Source organism: Acipenser ruthenus, chromosome 12 (genome assembly GCF_902713425.1).
Source record: "Acipenser ruthenus chromosome 12, fAciRut3.2 maternal haplotype, whole genome shotgun sequence".
In the NCBI taxonomy this organism is placed as follows: domain Eukaryota; kingdom Metazoa; phylum Chordata; class Actinopteri; order Acipenseriformes; family Acipenseridae; genus Acipenser; species Acipenser ruthenus.
The window spans coordinates 36,144,717-36,167,320 of NC_081200.1; the positions used below are offsets into that span (position 1 = coordinate 36,144,717).

The window sequence follows — 22,604 nt, forward strand, 5'->3', positions numbered from 1 at the left end:
TGTCTGCTATTTCCTCCTGGATGCACTCGCATCACCTCAAACTCAACCTCTCTAAATCTGACCTCCTTTTCTTTCCCTCCTCCTCCCCCTCCTCTGATCTCTCTATCTCTGTTCCTCTGGAATCGACCACACTCTCTCCCTCTTCCTCAGCTAAAAACCTTGGAGTCACCCTGGACCCCTGCCTCTCTTATTCCCAGCACATCTCCACTCTGGCACGCACTTGCAGATTCTTCCTGAGCAACATCCGAAGAATCCGACCCTTCCTCACCAACTATGCTACCCAGCTCCTGGTCCAGGCCCTGGTACTCTCCCGCCTAGACTACTGCAACTCCCTCCTGGCTGGCCTCCCTGCGTCCGCCACCCGTCCGCTCCAGCTCATCCAGAACTCTGCTGCTCGCCTGGTGTTCTCTCTACCTCGCTTCGCCCACGCTACTCCACTACTCCGCTCGCTCCACTGGCTCCCGATCACCGCTCGCATCCAGTTCAAGACTCTTGTACTAGCCTACAGATGCCTTGATCAGACTGCACCCAGCTACCTCCAGACCCTCATCTCTCCCTACACCCCCACTCGATCTCTCCGCTCCGCCTGCACTAGAAGACTGGCTCTACCTCCGCTACGCTCCCCTGCCTCCCGAGCCCGCTCCTTCTCCACCCTTGCTCCGCAGTGGTGGAACGACCTTCCTACAGATGTCAGGACTGCCCAGTCCCTGACCACATTCCGGCGCCTCCTTAAGACTCACCTCTTCAAACAGCACCTGTAGAACTCCTCTGTTGTATCCTGGGACACTATCACCCTTCATTTAAATATGCTTTATTTTGCTCTTATCTGCCCCCTATTTTACTGCATTTAATCCTGTACCTCAGAATATTGTAATCTCCCAAGTGTTTAATCTGTAGTATTTTGTACTTAATCATATCCTGATGTAACTATCACTACTTAATCATATCCTGATGTAACTTTCACTATTATCTGCTGTATTATTGAATTGTGGTTTGTCACACTTGAGAATTATTGTATTTCTTGTTTTTATTGTATGACTTATATTGTAACACTTGAATGTATTTGTATTTGCTTGCGATTGTAAGTCGCCCTGGATAAGGGCGTCTGCTAAGAAATAAATAATAATAATAATAATAATAATACAGTGCATGTGATGGCACATTATCTAGCAGCACATACATTACTCACCTCTATTTTTACAGCATTTTCTCCTTGGTATTCATTGAGTGCATGTCAAACCTTCCATTTTCTTTTATTTATTATATTTTTTGTATTTGTTTATTTAGCAGACACCTTTATCCAAGGCGACTTACGGAGACTAGGGTTTGTGAACTATGCATCAGCTGCAGAGTCACTTACAACAACGTCTCACCCGAAAGACGGAGCACAAGGAGGTTAAGTGACTTGCTCAAGGTCACAAAGTGAGTCAGTTGGATTTGCAGGAAGTTTCTAGTCCCCAAAATTGACCTTTACATGAATGGTTATGGTAAGTATTTTAAAGACTGACGCTGTGATGTACCATCAGAAACCTGAAAAATAGCTACAAAATGTATTTTACAAATAAATATATATATATTTTTATACTTGACAACTTTTATTTCTAAGCTTTAAAAAAAAAACACAAAAAAAACTATAAAAAAAAAAAAAACACACTTACAGAAAAAAACATTTCCACAATATGGCTTAATTTCATCGTGGCTTAATATGGTCAAGCTTAACCCCCTAAATTATTGACCTGATTTTTAATAAAAGAAATTTCCTGCATGTATGTCGTGCATGTATGTCACTGGGTGATTTGGTGCATAATGTCCCTTGGATCTTGTCCCCTGCTTAAACAATCACACGTTTGAAGCTGAACAGTCAGTAACCAACCAGTTCGTAAAGCATTATAAAGAGCAGAGGATCCATATGCACTATTGATACTTCAAGCTAAGCTTCAGCCTTGCTACATGGTCTAGCCATGTCCTATCCTTAATTAACGCGGCGCAGCTTGCAGAAGTAAGTGGGTCCAAAGTTGGAGGTGAGGTGTGGCAAAACCAGCTCCCCCAGCCGCATGCCCTGGGCAAAGTTAAAGGTGTCTCTGAAGAGCTGTGTGAGGGGGGACAGGTCCTCGATGTGCACAGTCACTCCCAGCTCCTCATGGGCCACCTGCACGGCTCTCTCCACCACACACTCGTTCTGCAGCTGGGACAGCGTGCAGGTGGAGTAGAGCACCACTCCTCCTGGCAGCGCAGCCTTGATACCTGCACTGAAGGAGACAAAGCAGTCATGTGGAGTTTTCACAGTACATACTGTACATGGTACCCAAGGAGCTGCAGCTGTGGTGTGCCATCGCAAGCAGTTCCACTATGTACTGTCCTTTTTCTAACCCATCTCAAATGCCCAACTGCCAGTGTCTCCTCACTTCTGCAACCTATTCACTAATCAGAAGGACTGAAGATCAATGGGCGACCTGTGTTCCTGCTGTCAAGCCAATTGCCTTATCAACAGATGTTGCCAAGTTTTTGAAGCCTAGAGGCCCAGTCTCTACCAAGTCCTTGTGGGGGTGACTGAATCGCAATGAGGTGAACTGTCCCCAGACCTTTCTCCTTAACCCCCAGCCAAGCCAACTCGGTGCCAGTGGGATTCAAACCATGCTTGTATGTTTCACCCTGCACTCCACACATTCGTGCTTTTTACTAGGTGAAGTTATTTTAAAGGAATGACAAGAACATTTCCTCACTTACAGCAGGAGTTGAGACTGCAGCAGGGGCAGCGTCTGTCTTTCTTTGCTCCGTGAGCGTGTGAAGATGTTATTTTCCTCCTCCAGCAGCGAGTGCCTGTCTGTGGTACAGGGGACGTCCACCAGCACCTGTGGAAGCAGGGAGTTTTACCAGTTTATCTAATCTTCACAAAAATGCTACAGATTTAACACAATTGTGGTTAAAGGGGGTTGATGTTTTGCATGGCAGCTTGAGTTTCAACAGCAAAACTGACATTTTGGCACCTTAACACCTTATCATATTTCCTAGCAGTGCTCTCATTTGAAAATGGGACTGCTGCCAAGAAAAAGGTTGGCAAACACTTTAGTTCTATTTGGCAAAGGCACAGCAAAGTTGGCGGTTAAACCTTGAATTGACAAACAGGACGGATTGACAAACAATGCAGTTACCCATAATACCCTACGCGCAGCAGTAGTAACAGAAGTCATCCAGTTCGGAAGGTCAAAACACAATGGAGAGATTATTGTTTTGGTCCACGTTATAACAACTAAATGAACTAACGATGGAGAGAGAAAAGTATGTGGTGTGCCGGTTTTGATCCTTACCCTGTGATCTGTCAAAAAGGATCCAATTTATGGCATACGAACATTTCCTGGGCATACCCCTGCCAAGGTTTTCAGAACAATAACATTAAGATCAACTACTTTACATAACTGATAAAACCGTTCCTGAATTATTTCACTGTAGTTGCCGTGACCATTCATTTTTAAAAATGAGACTATTAACACTTTTCTTCTATTTGGCAATGGCACTGGGAAGTTGGGTAACAGTTAACCCTTGAATTGTAAATTGTATAACTAAATGAACTGTCACGTGAGAGACAAGTGTCCATTTAAAAAAAAAAAGTTAAATATGTTGCCATTTGACTTTCCTTTTAAGATAATTTAAAAAGTAAAAACAAAATCCCATTAGAATCAAAGATAAACAAAAACACTTTGAAAGGGGGAGTTTTTCCTTGGGAGCCTTTGTTTTGGAACTAGATATATATTAAAACAATGTAATCATTGTAGTCTTAATCATTACTCACTCTGTCAAACGTGTTACTCTCCAACTCGCCCCACCTCCTGCCATCAAAGGAAGTGATGCGGACCCTGTCCTCTGTGCTGTGCTCCCTGGGAATGTAGCTCTGCAGGATCCTTCGAAGCCGACCAGTGCGAGACACAGAGGAGTCGTTCGCCGCAAGCCGCCCTATTTAAACCCACGAAGAAACAGTAAGAGGAGGGAAGATCCGCCACATGCTCGTCTTATGAGCCTAGAGCATTCAAAGGCTTTTAAACTAAATAAGTAAGGGAAGACACCGTTCCTGAAAGACACTTACAACAGGCCTGGGTCTGGATGAGGGCCAGGGTCTTCCCACCCGGCGCTGCACAGAGGTCAAGAACTGTGTGACCTGGCTGGACATCCAGAGCCAGGACTGGCAAAACCGAGGCAGCGTCCAGCAGATAGTATCCGAGAAGCCCAGAGCCATCCAGCCTGAAACCATAGTAACATTTACACAAATCAGACAAATAAATGCATTCAATGGCATGTGGTTTTGGTTCATTTCAAAGCATTAAAGCATAATTTTCTAAAACAGCAGATGCATCAAATCACCCAAAAAAACATGTTACCAAAACTAACAAAGCCTACTTTTAGAACTGTGGATTATAGTACAGTATAGCAAGGAAGTGACTGTGGGGATTGGGGGAAGCTCTGCAATCTGTCAAACTACCCTGCAGTAAGAATCCACATTACATTCTGTTATCCGTGAGCCTTTTATACACAACTTATCAATGAATCCATAAGTCAAATTAAAAATGAAAGGAAGATGAATGTAAAATACATGAATAGCGTTGCTCTCTTCACTCACCTGGCAGGACTGAAGCCAGTGACGTCTCCTTTCGGAAATGTAAAGCACTTTATATTTGGGCTCAGACTAGGTGGTTCAGTGGCAGCTGCCATCTCCATGCCCTCACCCACCTGACTGGACAATGGAACCTCACTGCCTGACTGTCCAGCTGCCAGTGAGCTGCTCCATACTAACTCCTCGCCCCCCCGCGGCTTGCCTCCCACTGATCCTGGACTCCAGGTTCTAGCCCGAGCCTCGTATACAAAGTCCCTGGCCCCCTGGAGCTCCAGCCCTTTCATCAATTCCTGTGCCGAGGAGAAGTTGTTGATCAGTGCGCCGTACTTCTGCTCTGACAGAAGGCTGATCCGGATTGAAGGCCAGCGCTCCCCAAACTGTGTGCCGTAATTCACGTCAAAGTTCTGCAAGGCCAGCTTAGTGGAGGTGATCCTGGGGTGAGTGGCAGCCTGGAGAGGTGGAGAGGCATTGTTAATGTGAACTGAACTCGATGCACACAGGATGAGGCAATAGATGTAACAACCACTTATGAAGGGCCAGTCATATATAAATATACATTTTTTTTTAAAAACTTTAAACTTTACATGTTCAGGGCAATAGTTGCCCTGCTATTCATAAACACTAATTAATAACTGGTGAGGGAAAACAAACAAACAAAAAAAATCACTGATTAAAAATGATAAACAGGTTTTCCCCAACAGCTCTGATAATCCAGTTTTGACTGGCCCCTCCATGGTGTTCTGGCATTTCACCTCATAAGGATAACATTGTAATTAGAATAAGGTTACTGGTGAAATTAGTCTGTTGGTGTGAACTGCAAAGTGTTTAAGGTCACACAATTAAATATATTTTGGCACAAAAGAGAGGAGGGGTTGACAACGATGAAAATGTTATGCTCCAACACTGCGCACAACAGATGCTTCCTCCTCTCTAAGCGAAAATTGACTCCAGGGCAAAATAGTCCGATTCAATGTAAGTGCAAATGCCTCTTATACTTCTAAATCGTTAATCCAATACAACCGTAAATGTAACAAAGTTCAGTTCTGATTTATATTAAACAAAATGTGTTCAGATTCGTACTGTATGTACTATACTGGATGGTATTCCAGTTTGCATACAGGCAGCAGGCACAGGCACACATTTCGTCATTAAATTATATACACAGGCTTGGGATACTACTGGCAACAGCTGCAGGTACGGGAATGTAATTCGGGGATTCAAATAATAAATTAACAACCGAAATATCTAATTCCACTCATCCCCACACCAAATACTCTGATTATTCCAACCGAAGTATTTCTGCACAGAACTAAATGGAGCAACGTGATTAAACAATAAACAGGCTATGCTGTTCTAACAGAGACCATACCCATTTCTTTTTAACTCGGTATCTGCGGGGTATCAATTGTGGAAAGCCCTTCAACTTCAGCAACACACGTCTTGTGTCCACGAGCGCTGCCATATTGGAGTTACACAATAATAAAGCCCACCTGACACATGGATACTGATGTGCACTTCTCGAGTTCCGGGGCAGTGTTATTATGGAACACAATGAAAACTGTATAACATGTGTGATATTTGTAACAATAGTACACACCAGCGTTCTAAAGTAATTAAGAATACATTTTCAGCGCTAATTCTAGTAGCAGTTTAGCTCAATATTAAATGTGTTTATATACATATATGCATGCATCCTGATTCAGTAAAAAATGTAACTGTTTAAATCAGTTATAGCTAATGTTTAAAAACATGTTCTTACCCCTCTATAAGCTTTATTCACATTAATCCTGGGCCTGAAAGCATTTTTTTTTTTTAAATCTTTTTGCTGTAGGTCAAATGGCCTGATTGCAACGCAACAAGTGATTATGTACCAGGAAGCAGTATCAACTTCTCACTGCAGCATTGTTTTCTAAACGTGCACATTCCAAACTGAAGTATAAAATACCAGCAAATACCCAAAAGATCTTCAACATAAGAAAAAATGGACCAGTGATAATATTGTTAGTGCTAAAAGGAAGTAAGAACATTACTTTTTAAAGCCTTGATTAGCACTCCTATATCTGAGATTGTACTTAGCAGGTGTCAGTATGGGTACATCACTGTATCCTAAATTAGTTTGAAATGACTGGGCTTGTCAGACAGCACTTTTGTGTACATTTCTCAAGAGCAAACACTGATCAAAAGACTGACTTGCAGACATACAGGCTTATTAACACATCAGTGAATGCCTTTTCACATTAAACTTGTATCCTCTAAGGGTTAAATTAAAATCATATTTCTAAATGAATAGCTTCAGTACACATTTTACAGCTCCCTCCACCATTAGGCTGCATATTTCAAACTCAGGTTGTCTCTGAAGTCAGAACCATTTAGAGCCCTCCTCTGCTCCATGTTTGTTTGCAGCTATTTATTAGTCCCTTATTATTTCTTAGTCGGACAGACAGAGATCCTTTCCAACTTCACTTCATGTAGTGTCATTATTCTTTTCTAGCTTGGGCCAGGCAAATTACTGTCGTGGAAATTCTAATAAAGGAAGAGAGACTGCGAGTTCCAAACACACAGGCCTTTATTTCTTAAGTTTGCAAACTGAGAACACTCTCAGCACACAGGGTGCTAGATAATCATCGAGCAGTGTTCCAACATACAGAGTTAGATCAGTTTCTTATATACCTTAAAACTGTCAGCAAGGCAGAGGGTTAGCCAATGATGATTCAGGTATTAGCATATAAGAGAAAACTTATAACTATGCATACTTGGCATAAAACTAAGCAAGCAGATAAAAAGGATGGGTGGTTTGGGTATACGTGTAAAAAGACACGTCTGGCTCATCCTTTTTTCTCACAGCCGCAGCTGCAGTGTAGGCATCTTGCGGTTCCTTATCTTTAGCAAAGCATACAAGGTTATGGGAGTACAAAATGCCAGTACATTATGTCGAGCCAGTTCTATTTTCTGTAACATTTCTAGAACATTCCCTCCCTTTTGAGACTTTGTCTCAACCTTATTCAGAAAATGGATTCAAACACACACAATAGTACAAGTTAAAACGAGATTTACAAAGTTTAACATGTAGTATAATATGAACAAAGTGACGACCCAACGTATCCCGCTTGCAGATTTTCCCCACTATCTTAACTCATCAGGTCATCTGCCATTTTGTTGAAAGGGTCATCATTTGAATCATTTCCCTGGTCATCATTAGTAAGCAGGGGCATGTTTAAAACAGTGTCAACAGTTTTAGTACATAACTTTTTCACGCAGGTTATGATAAGCAAAAACAACAACAATATCACTACATCATATATAAACCAGTGTCAGTAATGTTCAAAGTGTTCCGTACAGTATGGTTGAGCATTGCCCACCAACCATTGTCCGCATGTTTTCGATCATGTTCTGCACTCCATGTGTGCAATGTTGTTTTTGTTCAGAGTTCTGTGCGATTTTCAGCGTAGCTGTGGTTTGTAATATCTGGCTCTTTTTTATTATCTTTTAGTTCAGTTAAGAGCCAGATGAGAAACACAGTTAATATGCTGCCAAGAAAAATAACAGTCAGGACTCTGGGGGTCCAAAGCTGACTGTCCCAAGGCCATCAGAGCCGTCTACGTTGTTCCAGGGGGCGATACATCTCCCTTCGGGCTATAGGGCACTTTTCTGCAATGGCTGGCGTGGATACAGGTTGATCGTTCAGCGACTTTCACCGCTGTCTGCGTTGTCAGGAGCACCTGGAACGGACCTGTCCAGAGTTGCTGATGCCAATGCTTCCGGCGGAGGTCTTTGATGATCACCCAGTCCCCTGGCAGGAGCTTGTGGAGCGCCCCTTCCTTCGGTTCGGGTAGGGCAGCTTTTACCCTGGGAAAAATAGACTTCAGAACATTGTTAAGAGAAGCACAATATTTTACCATTTCATCCTCACATCCCATTAGGGTGAGCCTATTTTGAGGAAAAGGTGTGTTCAGCATCCGCATTGGGCGTCCCATTAATACTTCATGAGGTGCTAGCCCTGTAGTACTGTGCGTGCGTCCGCGCATGTAGATCAGGGCCAATGGCAATACTGTAACCCAGGAGAGCCCTGTTTCAGCCATGAGCTTAGTTAGTTTAGTTTTTATTGTTTGGTTCGCTCTCTCCACCAAGCCTCCGCTTGCGGGGTGGTAGCTACAGTGTGTGCGTAAATCAATTTGTAGGCTTTCAGAAATGTTCTGTACCACACTGTTCACAAAATGAGAATCATTGTCAGATGTCAATTTAGATGGCAGACCCCATCGGGGTATAATCTCTCTCATCAGGCTTTTTGTTACTGCCATAGCTGTGGCATGTCTGCAGGGGAATACTTCAATCCATTTAGAAAAAGCATCAATTATCACAAGGCAGTACTTGTAACCTTGGCAAGGTGTTAATTCAATAAAATCCATCATGACATGTTCGAAGGGGCCCTCCGGCCTCGGATGAGCTGATACGGACATGGGCGTGCTGCGGCCTACATTGTTGGGTCATACAAATCACACATTTAGCACAAAATTGGTTAGCATATGTAGAAAAACCTGGAGCAAACCAAAAATTGTTAATAACATTCACCACCCCTCCCTTTGACACATGGTCTTGGCCGTGTGCCAACTTAGCTACATAAGGGAAACATGAATGGGGAAGGGCAGGCAACCCAGTGGGTCCTCGCCAAATCTTATGATTCTACTTATAAGAGCATTTGTTTTTCCACAGAGCTATCTCGGCAGGTCCCACACTGTGTTGTAAGTCAGCTACATCCTGTAAAGAAAATACAGATTCAGTTAAGGCAGGTAATGACACCATTTGGAGCACAGGGGCCTAAGTTGATGCGGCCGCTGCTTTAGCAGCAGCATCTGCAACAGCATTCCCTTGAGAGACAGGATCAGAAGCGTTAGTGTGTGCCTGGCATTTACATACAGCAGCGTTCAATAGGGGCACATCAGCAAGATTGGGTCGTGGCTTGCAGACCTGTTCTACTAAGGTGGTGCAATCGTGAGGCTCTCCATCGTGAGGCTCTCCATCGGCTTCTGTAGGAAGAAGTGTAGCAGGGTTAAGCACAGTACAGCGTTTTAGCACAACATGTGACATGGTCATTAATACATTCTGGTAATGTAATAGACGAGCTGGAGTCAGATGTGCTGTCTTGGCCTGTGAAATGAGAGCATGTACTGCATGAGGAACATGTACAGTTAGAGGGCACATTGCAACTAGGTCAGCACTAGCCAGCACAGCTTCAGTGGCGGCGGCCACCGCTCTCAAGCAACAGACTAGCCCTCGGGCTACGTTATCAAGGTGCTTAGAGTAAAAAGCCACAGGACATTGTTTTCCCCCCATGCTCTTGTGTCAGTACTGCCGACATGAATCCTCCCTTTTCACAAACAAACAGGTTAAAAGGTTTAGAGTGATCGGGTAACCCAAGACAGGGCGGAGAGGACAAGAGTTGTTTAAGTTTTTTTGAGGGCAGTTAGTCCGTCAGGAGTCCAGTCAATTGTGTCTTTCATAGTCATCTTATGGCCATGTATCAAGTCAGCTAGGGGCTGAGTTACTGCAGCGTAATCTGGAATCCAAGCTCTACAGTAGCCAGCCATACCTAGCAACGTCATCATGTGTTTGTTTTTTTTGTGGCAGGCTGGGGCAGTGTCAGAATTGCAGCGACATGCTCCCAGGCCCAATTTCCTGCCTTCCGGTGTATATCGTGTCCCAAGTATTTTACAGATGGTGACACGAGCTGCAGCTTTTTTTTTTTATACCTTATGGCCATTACAAGCTAGGTACTCTAAAAGAGCTCTTGTATCAGTTTCGCACGCGTGCTGAGTTTCAGAACATAAAAGCATATCATCCACATACTGTATGAGTTTGCTTCCACCAGGGGGAACAGCTGACAAAACAGTAACTGGGTTTGGCACAATAGGGGCCCTTGCATGTATCGCGTCATTTACTAACCTGAGGTCTTGGACAAATCGCCATTCTCCCGAGGCTTTGCGGACCGGGAGAATCAGGGTGTTGCAAGGCGAGTCTGGGCAGGGCACGATAGCTCCTTTAGAGACCAAAGACGCATGCACAGGAGCAATGCCTTCCTGTGCTTCCTTGCTGAGAGGATACTGGGCGCGGCTAGGCCGGTGTGTGCTTTTTGGTGTGACTGTTAGGGGCTCTGCCCCTTTCATAAGACCAATATCATACTTATCTTTTGCCCATAGAGAATCGGGGAAGCCGATCAGCAAGGGTGAAAACGTGCCTCCCAGTGCCTCCTCAGGGGGCGCATCTCGGTTCTCTGCCCCATGGATTCCCCGTTGGACAGGCGTGACCCAAAAGAAAGGAGCGCAAACAGCGCGAGCACTGGGGGAGAATTTGAACCCGTCTTCACTTTGCCAGTCAGTCACCTGCAACACAGACTTAAGCCAGACACCAGTATCTTTCCACTCTACATCATCGGTTTTTGCTATGCTTATATGTGGCACAGAGTCAGTTGTGTGGTAAAGTAAAAACTGATCGCTATTTAGTTTAATGGCTGCAACACAAAAGCGTAAACCTATATACAAGGCGCTGCACGTAATTGTTTCGTTAGATGGAGGTTGTGCAATGTAAGGCATAAGGTGATATAAACCCAGTTTCATGACCCCAATGTTGTCGAGCCAATTTAAATAATTCCTCAATTTATTCACCTCCGTTTTGTATATCCCATGAATAGAACCAACTACGGGTCTCAATCATTTGGGCCATCATCAAGGGACACGAGACGGTAACTCCGCTTTATTCACATTTAAATTAAACAGGAACACAATATGGGGGGGGGGGGCAGTCCCTTTCCTCATTGTAATCTCTATTTCTCTGTCTTTTTTTTCTTTTTTTTTTCACTTCCTCAGTACTATCTTTCTGACTTGCTTTTACCATTATGCTTTTAGCCTGCAATGCTGTGTCTTTCTGCTTCTCGTTCCCATTTCCTATAACTATCCCAGTCTTTTTCTCTTTCTTTGTCTTCCCAAACTCTAACTTTTCTCAACATTCTTGTAACTTCCTTTCACTCAGGGTTCCTTTTAGTGGAAAATCAGCTATTTTATGCCACAGAACAACCTGGTCTACAACACCGCGACCCCATTTATCAGCCATCGTTCGTCCCAGTCCAACCAGCGTGTCCGGGAGACAGACCTCCTTTTTACTATTACTTGACCTCATTGTAATCAAACCCACATGTGCACACACACACAATTATCAGATAACACTCATTCACTCACTCATTCATACGGTTATCTGTCGTCCACACTATATCACTGCCTATTTTTATTTGCACCACCTGCACAGAAAAATAACTTTTCTTAATTGACCATCCAACAGTGCACTTGGTATATTGATCAACTACACTAGTAGTATGACTTTTTTTTTTTTTTTTTAAACTGTGCATTTAATTTTTTCAATTGTTATTTTTAGTTCAATATTTGGTATTTCATACGATATCTTTTTAACTAGTTTCATTTATAATTACTTATTAGTATTATTCATAGATCAGTCGAATCACTTAATTTACCTGTTTCCGGATCAGGATTTCTATGTCTATTAGACAACAAAGTTCCCAGAACTTTTCTGCGCAGCCCGTTCCCAGAACGGGTTTTATCAGGTTCCCAGAACCTGAACCACGTGGTCTATCTTTTTTTTTGTCCTCTAGACAATAGAGTTCCCAGAACTCTTTCTGCGCAGCCCGTTCCCAGAACGGGTTTTATCAGGTTCCCAGAACCTGAACCACGTGGTCTATTTTATGTATGAGGAAAACCAGTCTCACCCTTTGTCTTTGTTCGGGACGGCGTATCCGTCCACCGATGCTCCCAGCCAGGTTCAAGGCGGGTCCTTCTCCTCCGAAACTATTTCAGAGTGTGGTTCCCTGAGCCACTCCTAAGCAGCCCCCGTGCACGGTTAACCTCAAAGTCCCCGGGAACAATCGGAAAACGGAGCTAGCCGTCCCATCTGGGTCGCCAAGAATTGTCGTGGAAATTCTAATAAAGGAAGAGAGACTGCGAGTTCCAAACACACAGGCCTTTATTTCTTAAGTTTGCAAACTGAGAACACTCTCAGCACACAGGGTGCTAGATAATCATCGAGCAGTGTTCCAACATACAGAGTTAGATCAGTTTCTTATATACCTTAAAACTGTCAGCAAGGCAGAGGGTTAGCCAATGATGATTCAGGTATTAGCATATAAGAGAAAACTTATAACTATGCATACTTGGCATAAAACTAAGCAAGCAGTTAAAAAGGATGGGTGGTTTGGGTATACGTGTAAAAAGACACGTCTGGCTCATCCTTTTTTCTCACAGCCGGAGCTGCAGTGTAGGCATCTTGCGGTTCCTTATCTTTAGCAAAGCATACAAGGTTATGGGAGTACAAAATGCCAGTACATTATGTCGAGCCAGTTCTATTTTCTGTAACATTTCTATAACATTACACATGCAGCTCATCCCTTTGTAGTGCAGTACTCTTAAAGATCTTTCAAAGTTCAGAATACTTTTATGGGAGCTTCTGCGGTTTCTTGCATCCAATCTTCATTAAAGCCAATCTTCAGGTAAAAAAGGCAATGACGACATTGGTATAGAAATCTATTTAACAACCAGATATTTAAATTCTATCAAACCTCCCAATCACTTTTTCTTCAGACTGCCAACTTTGGCTTGCAAGTAATTTGTTGTATAACTTATAGAAATAAAAGTAACATAGACACCACACTCAACAATATAAATAACACCATAAAACGGTCTATTCAATCAAACTACACAATGTTATACACCAGTAAAGTTTTAATCATTTGAACTACATCAGTATAGTGAACCACTGCTGCTTAAAGCAAATGACCTGCTTCTATTTCTATGTGAAAGGAAATCAAATAAAATGTGTAATGCTGGGTAAATGTGTTCCAATCCAGCTATAAACCTCAGTAACTCAATCTATTTTGAGTAAAATGAATGAAGCATATTGGAATATTACTATGTTTCAACAAGAATAGCTGTAAACACACAACAACTTTTCACTTTTTTTTTTAATTCAGATACAGGCATGTAAAAGGTTAGCTGCAATTTTTCAATCTGGAATAGAACTCTCCCGCACCACAATGAATATTTTATTTTAAAATACAGAATTCACAGCCACAGGGCTCCCAACAATGGGAATGAGGTCTGAGGCAAGATGTCTGCTCTCTTCACTTAATCTTGTTGAAGATCTTGTGTGCCACCTGGAGGAAACAAAGTGAGAACACAATCTGAAAAATGACATTCATCAGGGTATATCAGTTAGCCAAATAAAAAGTAAATCACATTAAGGTGGAATCACATCTAATTTATATACACACACACACAAATAATAAAAGAAATCTATAAAAAGTTGAAGATATCAAAATGATAGATAATACAAAAGATAACCTATATATAATCAATCATTTAAATGTATTGTAACAGAGAAACAAAAGTAATACCAAGTGTTCTAAATCTACACCCTTTCATTTCCTAACAATCATATCTGCCACAATCACACAAACATTCACCTCCAAAAGGACACTGCCACATGTAGCGCTATAAAGTAAAAGCCAATATCCCAACGCTCCCACAGACCCACTGCTCCTTGGCATCTCTGCTGAACTTACACAGTGGTCCCTGGCGTGGAGGAAGTCAAACAGCTCCTCTGTACAGTCCTCTGCAGTGTTTGACCGGGAGTTGACCCGTGCCTCACACGTTTCGAGCTTCTCCCGTAAATGCACACAGTGCTCCGTTTGCTCACATTTACTCCGGATTGTCACTAAGGGGTCCTGTGGGGAACAAAACACACACAGGATAGAGACAGCACCAGCACAGGGGCTCCCAGGACACCAGCCCCTGGCTGTCTACAAATCTAGCAACATAACATCAAAGTAGGGGGGCGGGTCCTTGCCGGTCATGCCGCATTGCAAGATGACAATAGGAAATAATATAGAATGTTCTGTAAATGTATTTATACTTGGATGATACTAATGAGCCAAAAACCATATAGCACGTGGTTGACATTTTAATGTTACCAGTATATTAAATCCCGCCATTAGGCAAGAAACTTAACTTCCCTTCAAGATAGAAAAAATGCCCAGGTGTGCAGAACAGTAGCACACAACGATTTAGTCGAGACCCGAAGATTTTCTTCTAGCTATAATTTTTCAGAAGCATTCTGCCATTCTTTGCACAGCTAAATCGAATCTCTTATCAGATTTGGAGTTTGTGCCCCAAAGATTTTGGACATTCTGCTATCCTATCCTGCCATCCAAAGATTACCCTCTAAAATGTTCAAGGGTTAGATACTCACCACCATATCCTCCTCCTCCTCCTCTTCCTCCTCAGCCTGGATAGAACACATATTTTATAGAAGATCAAATTAAAAATGACAAAGCAAACACAGTACTGTAACCCTATTACATATTTTGCTCCAATGTGCCATGCTCCTAGCAAGAATCTGATCAGTCTTCACAGTGAATGTTCTGTAATCTTCCCCGCACTTGCTAACTTGATCTTTAGACCTCTGTTATTTATGATATAGCATGTCTGCTAAACAGAAATATATTACTAGACAACAGCGGTCTAAATTTAGAACGCTTACCATTTACTTCAGACTATTGAGTTTGAATATCTTTAATCATGTCTTGTGCCTTGTTATTTTAAAAACAGTCAAGGTTAGGTATAGCCTGGAATATTCATTTTAGGAGACACACCGCTGTATTTAATCTGTAGAATATATTGTTATAGACACATTACCTAGATTTCAGTTAGCTATGCTACATTTTAGTTCATCTTGACAGACATGTCGAGATCGGCCTATGGCCTAAATCGACACACCGGTTTACTCACACACAGACTGATTCAGTCACAATATTTTTAATTCCCGGCGCTTTTGTGTAATACATTTAAATTCATTACCTCCTCGGGCTCTCCATTTGTAAGCATTTTCTCCTCCCTCATGATATCTGAACTGTGTTTAAATGAATCACAGACCGACTCTGTCCTTTCACTGTGATCTCTGCTTGGTTCTCGAGGACCTTCAGGTCACAAACCGGATATTGCGCCGCGGAAGAAGTTAGAGCGTTTCCACATCTCGTCTGCGTCTCCTTTCGTCCTTTCCGGTAGCCATGCTTGGGATGATTACTCTTCCCTAAACGTTTTTAAATGTGTAACACGCGTTTTATTTTATGAAAGCATCCGAAATGTAAATATTTTCCTCAGTCATCGGCATATAACAAAGTAAGTGAAAAGGGGTTTTGAAAATCGGTGGGAAAATAATGGCTAACGAAGACAAGGCACAGTCCCTCGTACAACTATGTGCAAAATCAGTTTGCAAAGATATGGGTAGACTTGAACAACAAGTTTGGGGTAAGTGCTTTGCGGTATGTATTATTGGGCTTTGTTTTATTCTGGGTTCACAGGAGGTTCTGAACATTTTCTTTCCACGAACTCGTTTTGCTTGGGTCGTCGGGAAGATTTCAGAAAGAGAATACGTGAAATTAGACCATATTCTAGCTGTAGACTACTGTTACTGTACCAAATAGAACAGCTACTGAAGCAGTCGCTTAGTTAAAAAAAAAGTTGTAAAGTAAGATTTATGATATTAAAGAAACAATTGGAATGAGTCATGACCCTTTGGTAGTGAGCCTCACTTTTGTTTTTGCTCGGTAATTATTTTTGTTATTTCATAATATACTGTATATATGCTGAATCTTATGCTCTTTCACACTTTCAGTCTGTTCTATCTTTGTGCTTTGGTATGATATTTTACAGTCTGTAACAATGGTGAGAGCAGAATTTAATTTTGCTGTGGATATGTGCAGGTCACGATGCTGCATAGGCTCAGGTAAATACATTTCAATAAAGCACAATACCCGTATGCATGGAATCTATTGGAAAGTAAACGGTCTGACCTCATCAAAACAAGAAAATGTTCTCCTTGTTATTACTGCAGAACTGTAAGGAAGTAGAAATGCCATGAGTTTGTTGTAAAAAAAAAAAAAATGTAGCTTGACTACTGTGTTTCAATACAGTCTTACGCTCACAACCGGGTATTCACAGTTAGCAATCTATCCTTTTAGATTTACCAGCTTCATTGATAGAAGAACTCTTGCCTTTCTTGAATATTTTCTACTTGGAAAGAATCGAGGAGGTTGCAGTCCGGAAAGGTGAGTGGTTGTCGCGCCCCTTAATTATGCTTAATTTGTCACAATTACATTTTCTTCCTGTTATTTAGTAACTAAGCAATAAATATAAAAACTGCAGGATTGTGGATCTCAATAATGATCAATAATGGTGCTGGCGACTTGGCATATTCAGCCACCATTGTTTATTTTGCATGCAACGATATACACAGCTACAGAAGTGTGCGTCTTTACATTAAAATCATTTCTTTTAGCTGCTTGCTTTTACACACACATACAACACTCTTCTCATCCACAAATATTACGGTCGTTGATGCACCGTGTAAGGGTGAGACCCTCACTGTAATATTTCAATGCTGGTTATTGAGATTATTATTGTTAATCATTAGTGTGAATGGGGTCATTCATCAATAACAGAATGGCTGGCTTTCTTATAAAACAGTGCAACTGTGGGTTCAAGCTTAGAGCTTATTGTAATAACCAACTGCATCACCATGCCCGGGGGGGTGGTAGTCTGTAACCACCACAATATGCTGTATTTTGTCTGTGTAAATAATATCTCAACTTGTTATATTATCTACACCATGTATACCCTTTTTAATGTATGTTTTGGTTGTCTTTAGGCTTGTCCACGACTTCTGTCTGGTTAAGAATATGGATGGAAGTGGTAAAATATAAGCCCTTAGGAAGCAAGGTCAGTGTTCATCCCAGGGGGGGAATATCCTTGGCATCAAGAATAGGGATGTAGTGGGGACTTCTACATTTATACTTGCATGCTTCTGTATGTATGTATGTACAGGGAGTGGACAAAAGGAAACACCAATGTAAAGTCACTTAATACGGCGTTGGGCCACTATTGTATCCCGCTCTGTGGAGTTCTCGGCGGACCGTTTTTGATGAAACTGGCTGCTTGCGCCCCAGGGTGAAATTTGCAGTCAATTGATCTGCAGTTGCTCGTCTGTTTTGTCTTGCACTTCGAATTAATGCACGGATATCACGATCCTGGAGTATGCGCTTCCGCCCACTGTTGCCCTTTGCTGATGATGTCTTTCCCTCGGAGTTCTATGCCGACATCACCTTAGACACCGTTGCTCTTGAAACATCAGCAAGTTGAGCTGTCTTGGTCACTGAAGCTCCTGCCAAACGCGCCCCAACAATCACCCCTCTTTCAAAGTCACTGAGGTCTCCTCTTGCAGCCATGCTAGCCATAATTATAGGCAACCAGGCCAGCATTTTTATACATGGACCTAAGCATGCTGGGATGTTATTTGCTTAATTAACGCATGAGCCACACCTTTGTGGAAGCCCTTGCTTTCAATATACTTGGTGTCCCTCATTTACCCAGGCCTTTCCATTTTTTTTGTCCACTACCTTTATGTATACACACATGTAACACTTACATTTTGAGCTGTAACTTGAGAATTGCTCATGCAGTTGTCAAGGCACAAGTTTTTGAGGTTATCTGAGTTGAAGACATGATCATCAGCTTACTTTTGCATGAGCAAATCATAATTTATTTTTTATCTTTAGCCAGTGAAAGACTGGAGACAGAAGTTCCTGGAGTATCTTTTCCATTGCGTCCTTCTCAGAAAATCGCTGGCAGAGGACAACCCACGGCTGCAGGACCCCCGGTTCTCTGCCCTGACCCTGGGGGCGCGCTATGTCCAGCGTCTGACCCTATCTTCTCATCCTTATGGGGCAGTCAGGCTGGCCACAGATGAGCTCCGTCCCATCCTGGAGATCCTACAGGGCACTGTCACACAATTGAAGCTCCATCACTTCAGTCAGCGTTCCCACGAAGCTTCCATGAAGTCCATGACGTTGCTCCTCCACCGCCTCATCCATCATGGCTCTGTCCACACGCTCACCATCATCAATTGCGACAAAGCCATACCCTTCATTCTGATTCGGGTCCTCCGAATGAGCGCTGGCCAGCTGGACCTGGAGATGCGAGAGGATCTGGGAGTTTGTTTCTGTTGTGACCGGGAATCCGATGTCAAGCTACAGAGTCATGGACTGCAACGCAGATGCTGCGCCCAACAAGAGAAGGAGACCGTGGCTACAACTAAAGACTCTGGCAAAAACAGCAGTGGGGTTCTCCAACCACTGCCTCTGCAAGAGGGAAAAGGGGCGGCCAACATCTGCAAACGGCTGTCAGATAATAGGTTTTACACCACTCATGCCAAATGGCCACGATTAGAGCAGGGGGTGGAAGCAGGGGAATGTTTCAATACCCTGGAGCCAAGCACTGAAGGCACACCCTCCCACACTGCCACCCCTCAGTCCTCACAGGATTTAGGTGGGGAAAGGATCCTCTTCAGAAGCATCACTGCATTGGAGGTGGACTTGTCTTCGACAATAATTCCGGAGCTGCAAGCCTTGCTCCCATCCTGGGTCAGTCTTTGCTCCCTGGACTTATTTGGTAACAGTAAGTATTCACCATGTAAAGCTTGGTTTCCGCTGGCAAATCCTAATTTAAAACCAATATCTAAAATCTTCTCGAAAAGGGCCTATGCAGAATTTTGTTCGCGGAGTACATTGCAAACGTATGGGGCTGTAGAAACGTGAGTGTGTTACTACGAGTAGCATCTTCCGTTTGTCTTGTCTACCTAGTGGTCTCACTATCTTTCCAATTTCTCTGCAGGGTTCAGTGAGAAGTCTGATCTCCTGAAGGTGGTGGCTGCCTTGAGGTCCTTGTGTAAGCGTCCTGAAGGCTCCATCTCTGCGTTGTCCATCGACAGTGTGTTCTGCCCGATGCCTATCACTGCTTTTATGGTCAACTTGCTGTCTACCTGCCCTAAGCTGGAAACTCTTAGTCTTAACTTTGACGTGGAGGAGGAGGACAGACTGTCTCCTCCTCAACCTATACCCATAGGTAATAATCTCTCTAACTGGGCTGTGGTAGGAGTCTTACTAATGATACTAATGCACCCATAACTTCAGAAACACTCCTAGATTGAAAGGTAAAACATCAAAGTAACTAATCAGTTTATTCAAGTTTGATGATGATAATGATGGTATTAACTCATTTACATAATAGCACCTGTAGAAACTGTAGGTGTTATACCCTATTCACACTACCTAAATCATGTATGTTCAACACATGTTGAAAGCAGGATTGTACTGACAGTGCTGTTTTTATAGGGTATTAAAGTGGGACAGCTGGCACCTTTGTACTTCTGTAATAGTCCCCTGCTGTCCAGAACCAAGGCTAAATGTCTTATGACAGGTTTTATTTATAAACAAATCTTTACTTTTTGTCCTAGTGCTTTCCACACACTGATGCTTCTCAAAGCATGCTACACTGCTACTGAAGGGGAAGTGACAGCAGTAGACAGTAACCCTGCGTACAGATCTTTGTCTGTTTTTATCCTGTATATTTGCTTCACAGATATCTCTCTGACCAAATTACAAGTGGTTTTCCCAGATGACCCCATTCAACTGCAGGTCTTCCTGAGTGTGCTGCGCATTGCACAGAGCCTGCAGCATCTTCACCTGAGCTGGACATCAAACCAAGGGTTTGGCACATTGCTGCTCACCCTCATAGGTAAATACGAAGGGAATTATGCATTAGGCACCATTTAACAATGAAACTGATCCTTCTGTGAAGGCATTGCAATAAAATTGAAATTAGAACACAATGAAACACAAACTGGAGAAAACTGTTGTGACTAAATATACAGATACAATCTACTGGTACTAAATCAGCAACTCCATTTGAAATAATTCCATTTGTGTTACAGTATGGTCATGTATGTTTTATTGTTCCTATAACTAATATATAAAACAATTTTTTGTACATGTTGTTTGCTTCCTTAGAGTCTAATCCTAACCTGTGCTGGTTAACGCTGAAAGGGGCAAACCTCTCTGCTTGCCAAAAAGAAGTTATTTGCTTTCTGAAGAATTCTTCCCTGCAGGGTAATGTCTACAAAATTAAGGAAAGAAAGCAAGTCTATTGAAGTTATGAGAAGCGGTATAACCTAGTATAGAAAATTAATGTGTAGTGAGTTATAGTGGAGTATGCATGCATGTACATAATTACATAAACCAAAAACTAAAATAGTTATACAAATAATGGCCAAATGTTAGTGGGATGTTTTCTGTGATTTCAGGTGTGGACTTTACTGACTGCCGACTGTTCGAGAAAAACAAAGTAGAGTTTTTGGGAAAATTGGTTGACGCTGTCAAGGGAAGCAAAACACTCAAGTTTCTCCATCTTTCAAAAAACCGTCTTGGTGAGCTAGTGTTTTTATTTTAAGTTTCTCCTGATACTGTTTACACATTGTTGATGATTCTTTCCAGTATTTGTAATGGATTGTGATTGAATGCAGGTTCATTTTACCTTTATTGAACTGTGTGCTGATATCTGCAGTGCGTTGCCAATTCAAGAACCAATATCAAGGTTTAAATTTTCCTTTTAACCAAGTCAATCAACATTTGTCCAGGCTTCAAAATGTAACCTTACTTATTAAGCCTTTTCAGACAATCCACCAACAGCATCACACATATACGAAACAGCAGTTTTATGAAAAAAGGCCATTTGGCCCACCTATGCTCGCTCGCTTTGATGCAAGCATGGTCTGTTAGCACTCAGGAGAGGAAAAAACAAAAAACCTCTAACCAGGTTAGTAGAGGAAATGAAACCTTTGGAAATCCATGGCTAAACAGACCGCCCTTCCTCCAGATGGCTAGTTAAAGGTCGTCTTATGGTCACAGAGAGTTTTTGTTTGAATACAATATCTAAACTATTAAAGTTTTTTCTTTTTTCTTTTTTAACCAGGTAACAAGGGTCTAGTTACACTAGCAGAACTGTTTTCTGGGAATCCTACATCCCAAATAGAGCACTTAAACATCAGGTATTGTCTTTACATATTGTGATACACTTTACACTTACTTAAAATAAACATGTTCTACAATGCTTATTCTATAAATGCTTTAAAATGTGGTTTATTACATTTTTGTTTTGACTAATAAATGCTAACAATAACCAAAACATAACTGATAGTTTATTAAATATTGTTAGACATTTGACCTCTTTCTGCAAAAATAGGCAAGACACAACTCCCAAGACACAAAAAGACTCCAATTGTCAAGTTGATTCTTAATGTTACCGTAACTCTTTCAACATGTGATCAAAGGTCTGCCCCTCTGTTGTATGCTGTTAAGTTGTCCCAATAACAATATCTTTCATGACTTGTGTTTGGTTAATTCCTTTCAGTGCCAACTGCATCCTTCCTGATGGGCTGCTGGAGTTTGGAAGGTTGCTGGAACAGCAGCCCCCCTCTTCTCGACTCTTGCTGGACTTGCGGCAGAACCCACTGGACCGGGACCCCGGGACTGCCCAGCAGGCAATGGAGCTGCTCAGGAGACGGTGTCAGGTGGTGGGGGACTTGTGGAACTCCCGGGCTGCCTTTGCAGACTTTGCTAGTGTCATGTGATCAGTGGGGCTGTGAGTATTTTCAAATCCAATTTTTTTTTTTTTTTAAAAGAGCGTTTGAAATACTGTGCCTGGTTAAAGCCCTCTTCACTCAAGTCTGTGAACCTGAAGAGAATGAGTTTGGTAGTGTCATGTAGCCCCACGGGGGCCAGGCTGTCTCAAAAAGAATAATACAGGAGTGGATGGACAGGAGGTGGTTGTTCAATCACACTGCTCTTGAAGAATCCTCAAAAACAGTATAATTTGGCTAATGTTGTGCTGTCCTAGCTCTGTGGCTATCTGATACTTGTCTCTGATGTCACCTGTATATCACAATCTTCACCAATTTGTGTACATTTTGTAATATTAAAATGACTAATAAAATAAAACGTGTGATTCTGTTTTTTTTCTTCTCTCGTTAAATTAGAAAAGCTTTAGCATAA

The 22,604-nt window shown here is 42.2% G+C and overlaps 3 protein-coding genes across 4 annotated transcripts; 1 reads left to right on the forward strand and 2 right to left on the reverse strand.

Annotated features, from left to right (window-relative positions):
• Positions 1 to 1,110: 1,110 nt before the first annotated feature.
• Positions 1,111 to 6,119, reverse strand: nsun4 (NOP2/Sun RNA methyltransferase 4). Of its 2 annotated transcripts, none has more exons than XM_034029527.3 (6): positions 5,976 to 6,118; positions 4,613 to 5,055; positions 4,082 to 4,236; positions 3,791 to 3,951; positions 2,728 to 2,852; positions 1,111 to 2,249 (listed from the first exon to the last, which is right to left on the reverse strand). In XM_034029527.3, the coding sequence occupies exons 1-6, from the start codon at positions 6,066 to 6,068 to the stop codon at positions 1,973 to 1,975; spliced, it is 1,254 nt and encodes a 417-aa protein (XP_033885418.3). In that variant the 5' UTR covers positions 6,069 to 6,118; the 3' UTR covers positions 1,111 to 1,972. The 2 variants fall into 2 exon arrangements, with proteins under 2 accessions (XP_033885418.3, XP_033885420.3); XM_034029529.3 differs by having other exon boundaries at positions 1,989 to 2,244; positions 5,976 to 6,119.
• A 7,488-nt stretch (positions 6,120 to 13,607) lies between these two features.
• Positions 13,608 to 15,658, reverse strand: LOC117416943 (cytochrome b-c1 complex subunit 6, mitochondrial-like). The gene is made up of 4 exons (XM_034028451.3): positions 15,520 to 15,658; positions 14,912 to 14,947; positions 14,226 to 14,387; positions 13,608 to 13,817 (listed from the first exon to the last, which is right to left on the reverse strand). The coding sequence occupies exons 1-4, from the start codon at positions 15,559 to 15,561 to the stop codon at positions 13,785 to 13,787; spliced, it is 273 nt and encodes a 90-aa protein (XP_033884342.1). The 5' UTR covers positions 15,562 to 15,658; the 3' UTR covers positions 13,608 to 13,784.
• Positions 15,659 to 15,706: 48 nt separating this feature from the next.
• On the forward strand, positions 15,707 to 22,550 carry lrrc41 (leucine rich repeat containing 41). Its single transcript, XM_034028266.3, has 10 exons — positions 15,707 to 15,969; positions 16,683 to 16,769; positions 17,369 to 17,439; positions 18,276 to 19,173; positions 19,390 to 19,620; positions 20,137 to 20,292; positions 20,565 to 20,663; positions 20,858 to 20,980; positions 21,526 to 21,601; positions 21,964 to 22,550. The coding sequence occupies exons 1-10, from the start codon at positions 15,879 to 15,881 to the stop codon at positions 22,181 to 22,183; spliced, it is 2,052 nt and encodes a 683-aa protein (XP_033884157.3). The 5' UTR covers positions 15,707 to 15,878; the 3' UTR covers positions 22,184 to 22,550.
• The last annotated feature ends 54 nt before the right edge of the window (positions 22,551 to 22,604 follow it).

Bases quoted from the DNA above. Each gene is read 5' to 3' on its own strand.
- nsun4 (XM_034029527.3), bottom strand. From the start codon at position 6,068: ATGGCAGCGCTCGTGGACACAAGACGTGTGTTGCTGAAGTTGAAGGGC. The intron at 2,853-3,790 runs GTGAGTAATGAT...CTGCTTCCACAG, and splicing joins AGAGTAACACGTTTGACAGA to GTGCTGGTGGACGTCCCCTG. The intron at 2,250-2,727 runs GTAAGTGAGGAA...TGTCTCCTTCAG, and splicing joins CTGCAGTCTCAACTCCTGCT to TGCAGGTATCAAGGCTGCGC.
- lrrc41 (XM_034028266.3), top strand. From the start codon at position 15,879: ATGGCTAACGAAGACAAGGCACAGTCCCTCGTACAACTATGTGCAAAA. The intron at 19,621-20,136 runs GTAATAATCTCT...TTTGCTTCACAG, and splicing joins TCCTCAACCTATACCCATAG to ATATCTCTCTGACCAAATTA. The intron at 20,664-20,857 runs GTAATGTCTACA...CTGTGATTTCAG, and splicing joins GAAGAATTCTTCCCTGCAGG to GTGTGGACTTTACTGACTGC.
- LOC117416943 (XM_034028451.3), bottom strand. From the start codon at position 15,561: ATGAGGGAGGAGAAAATGCTTACAAATGGAGAGCCCGAGGAG. The intron at 14,388-14,911 runs GTGAGTATCTAA...TGTTCCCCACAG, and splicing joins AGGAGGAGGAGGATATGGTG to GACCCCTTAGTGACAATCCG. The intron at 13,818-14,225 runs GTAAGTTCAGCA...TGTTTCCTCCAG, and splicing joins TCCACGCCAGGGACCACTGT to GTGGCACACAAGATCTTCAA.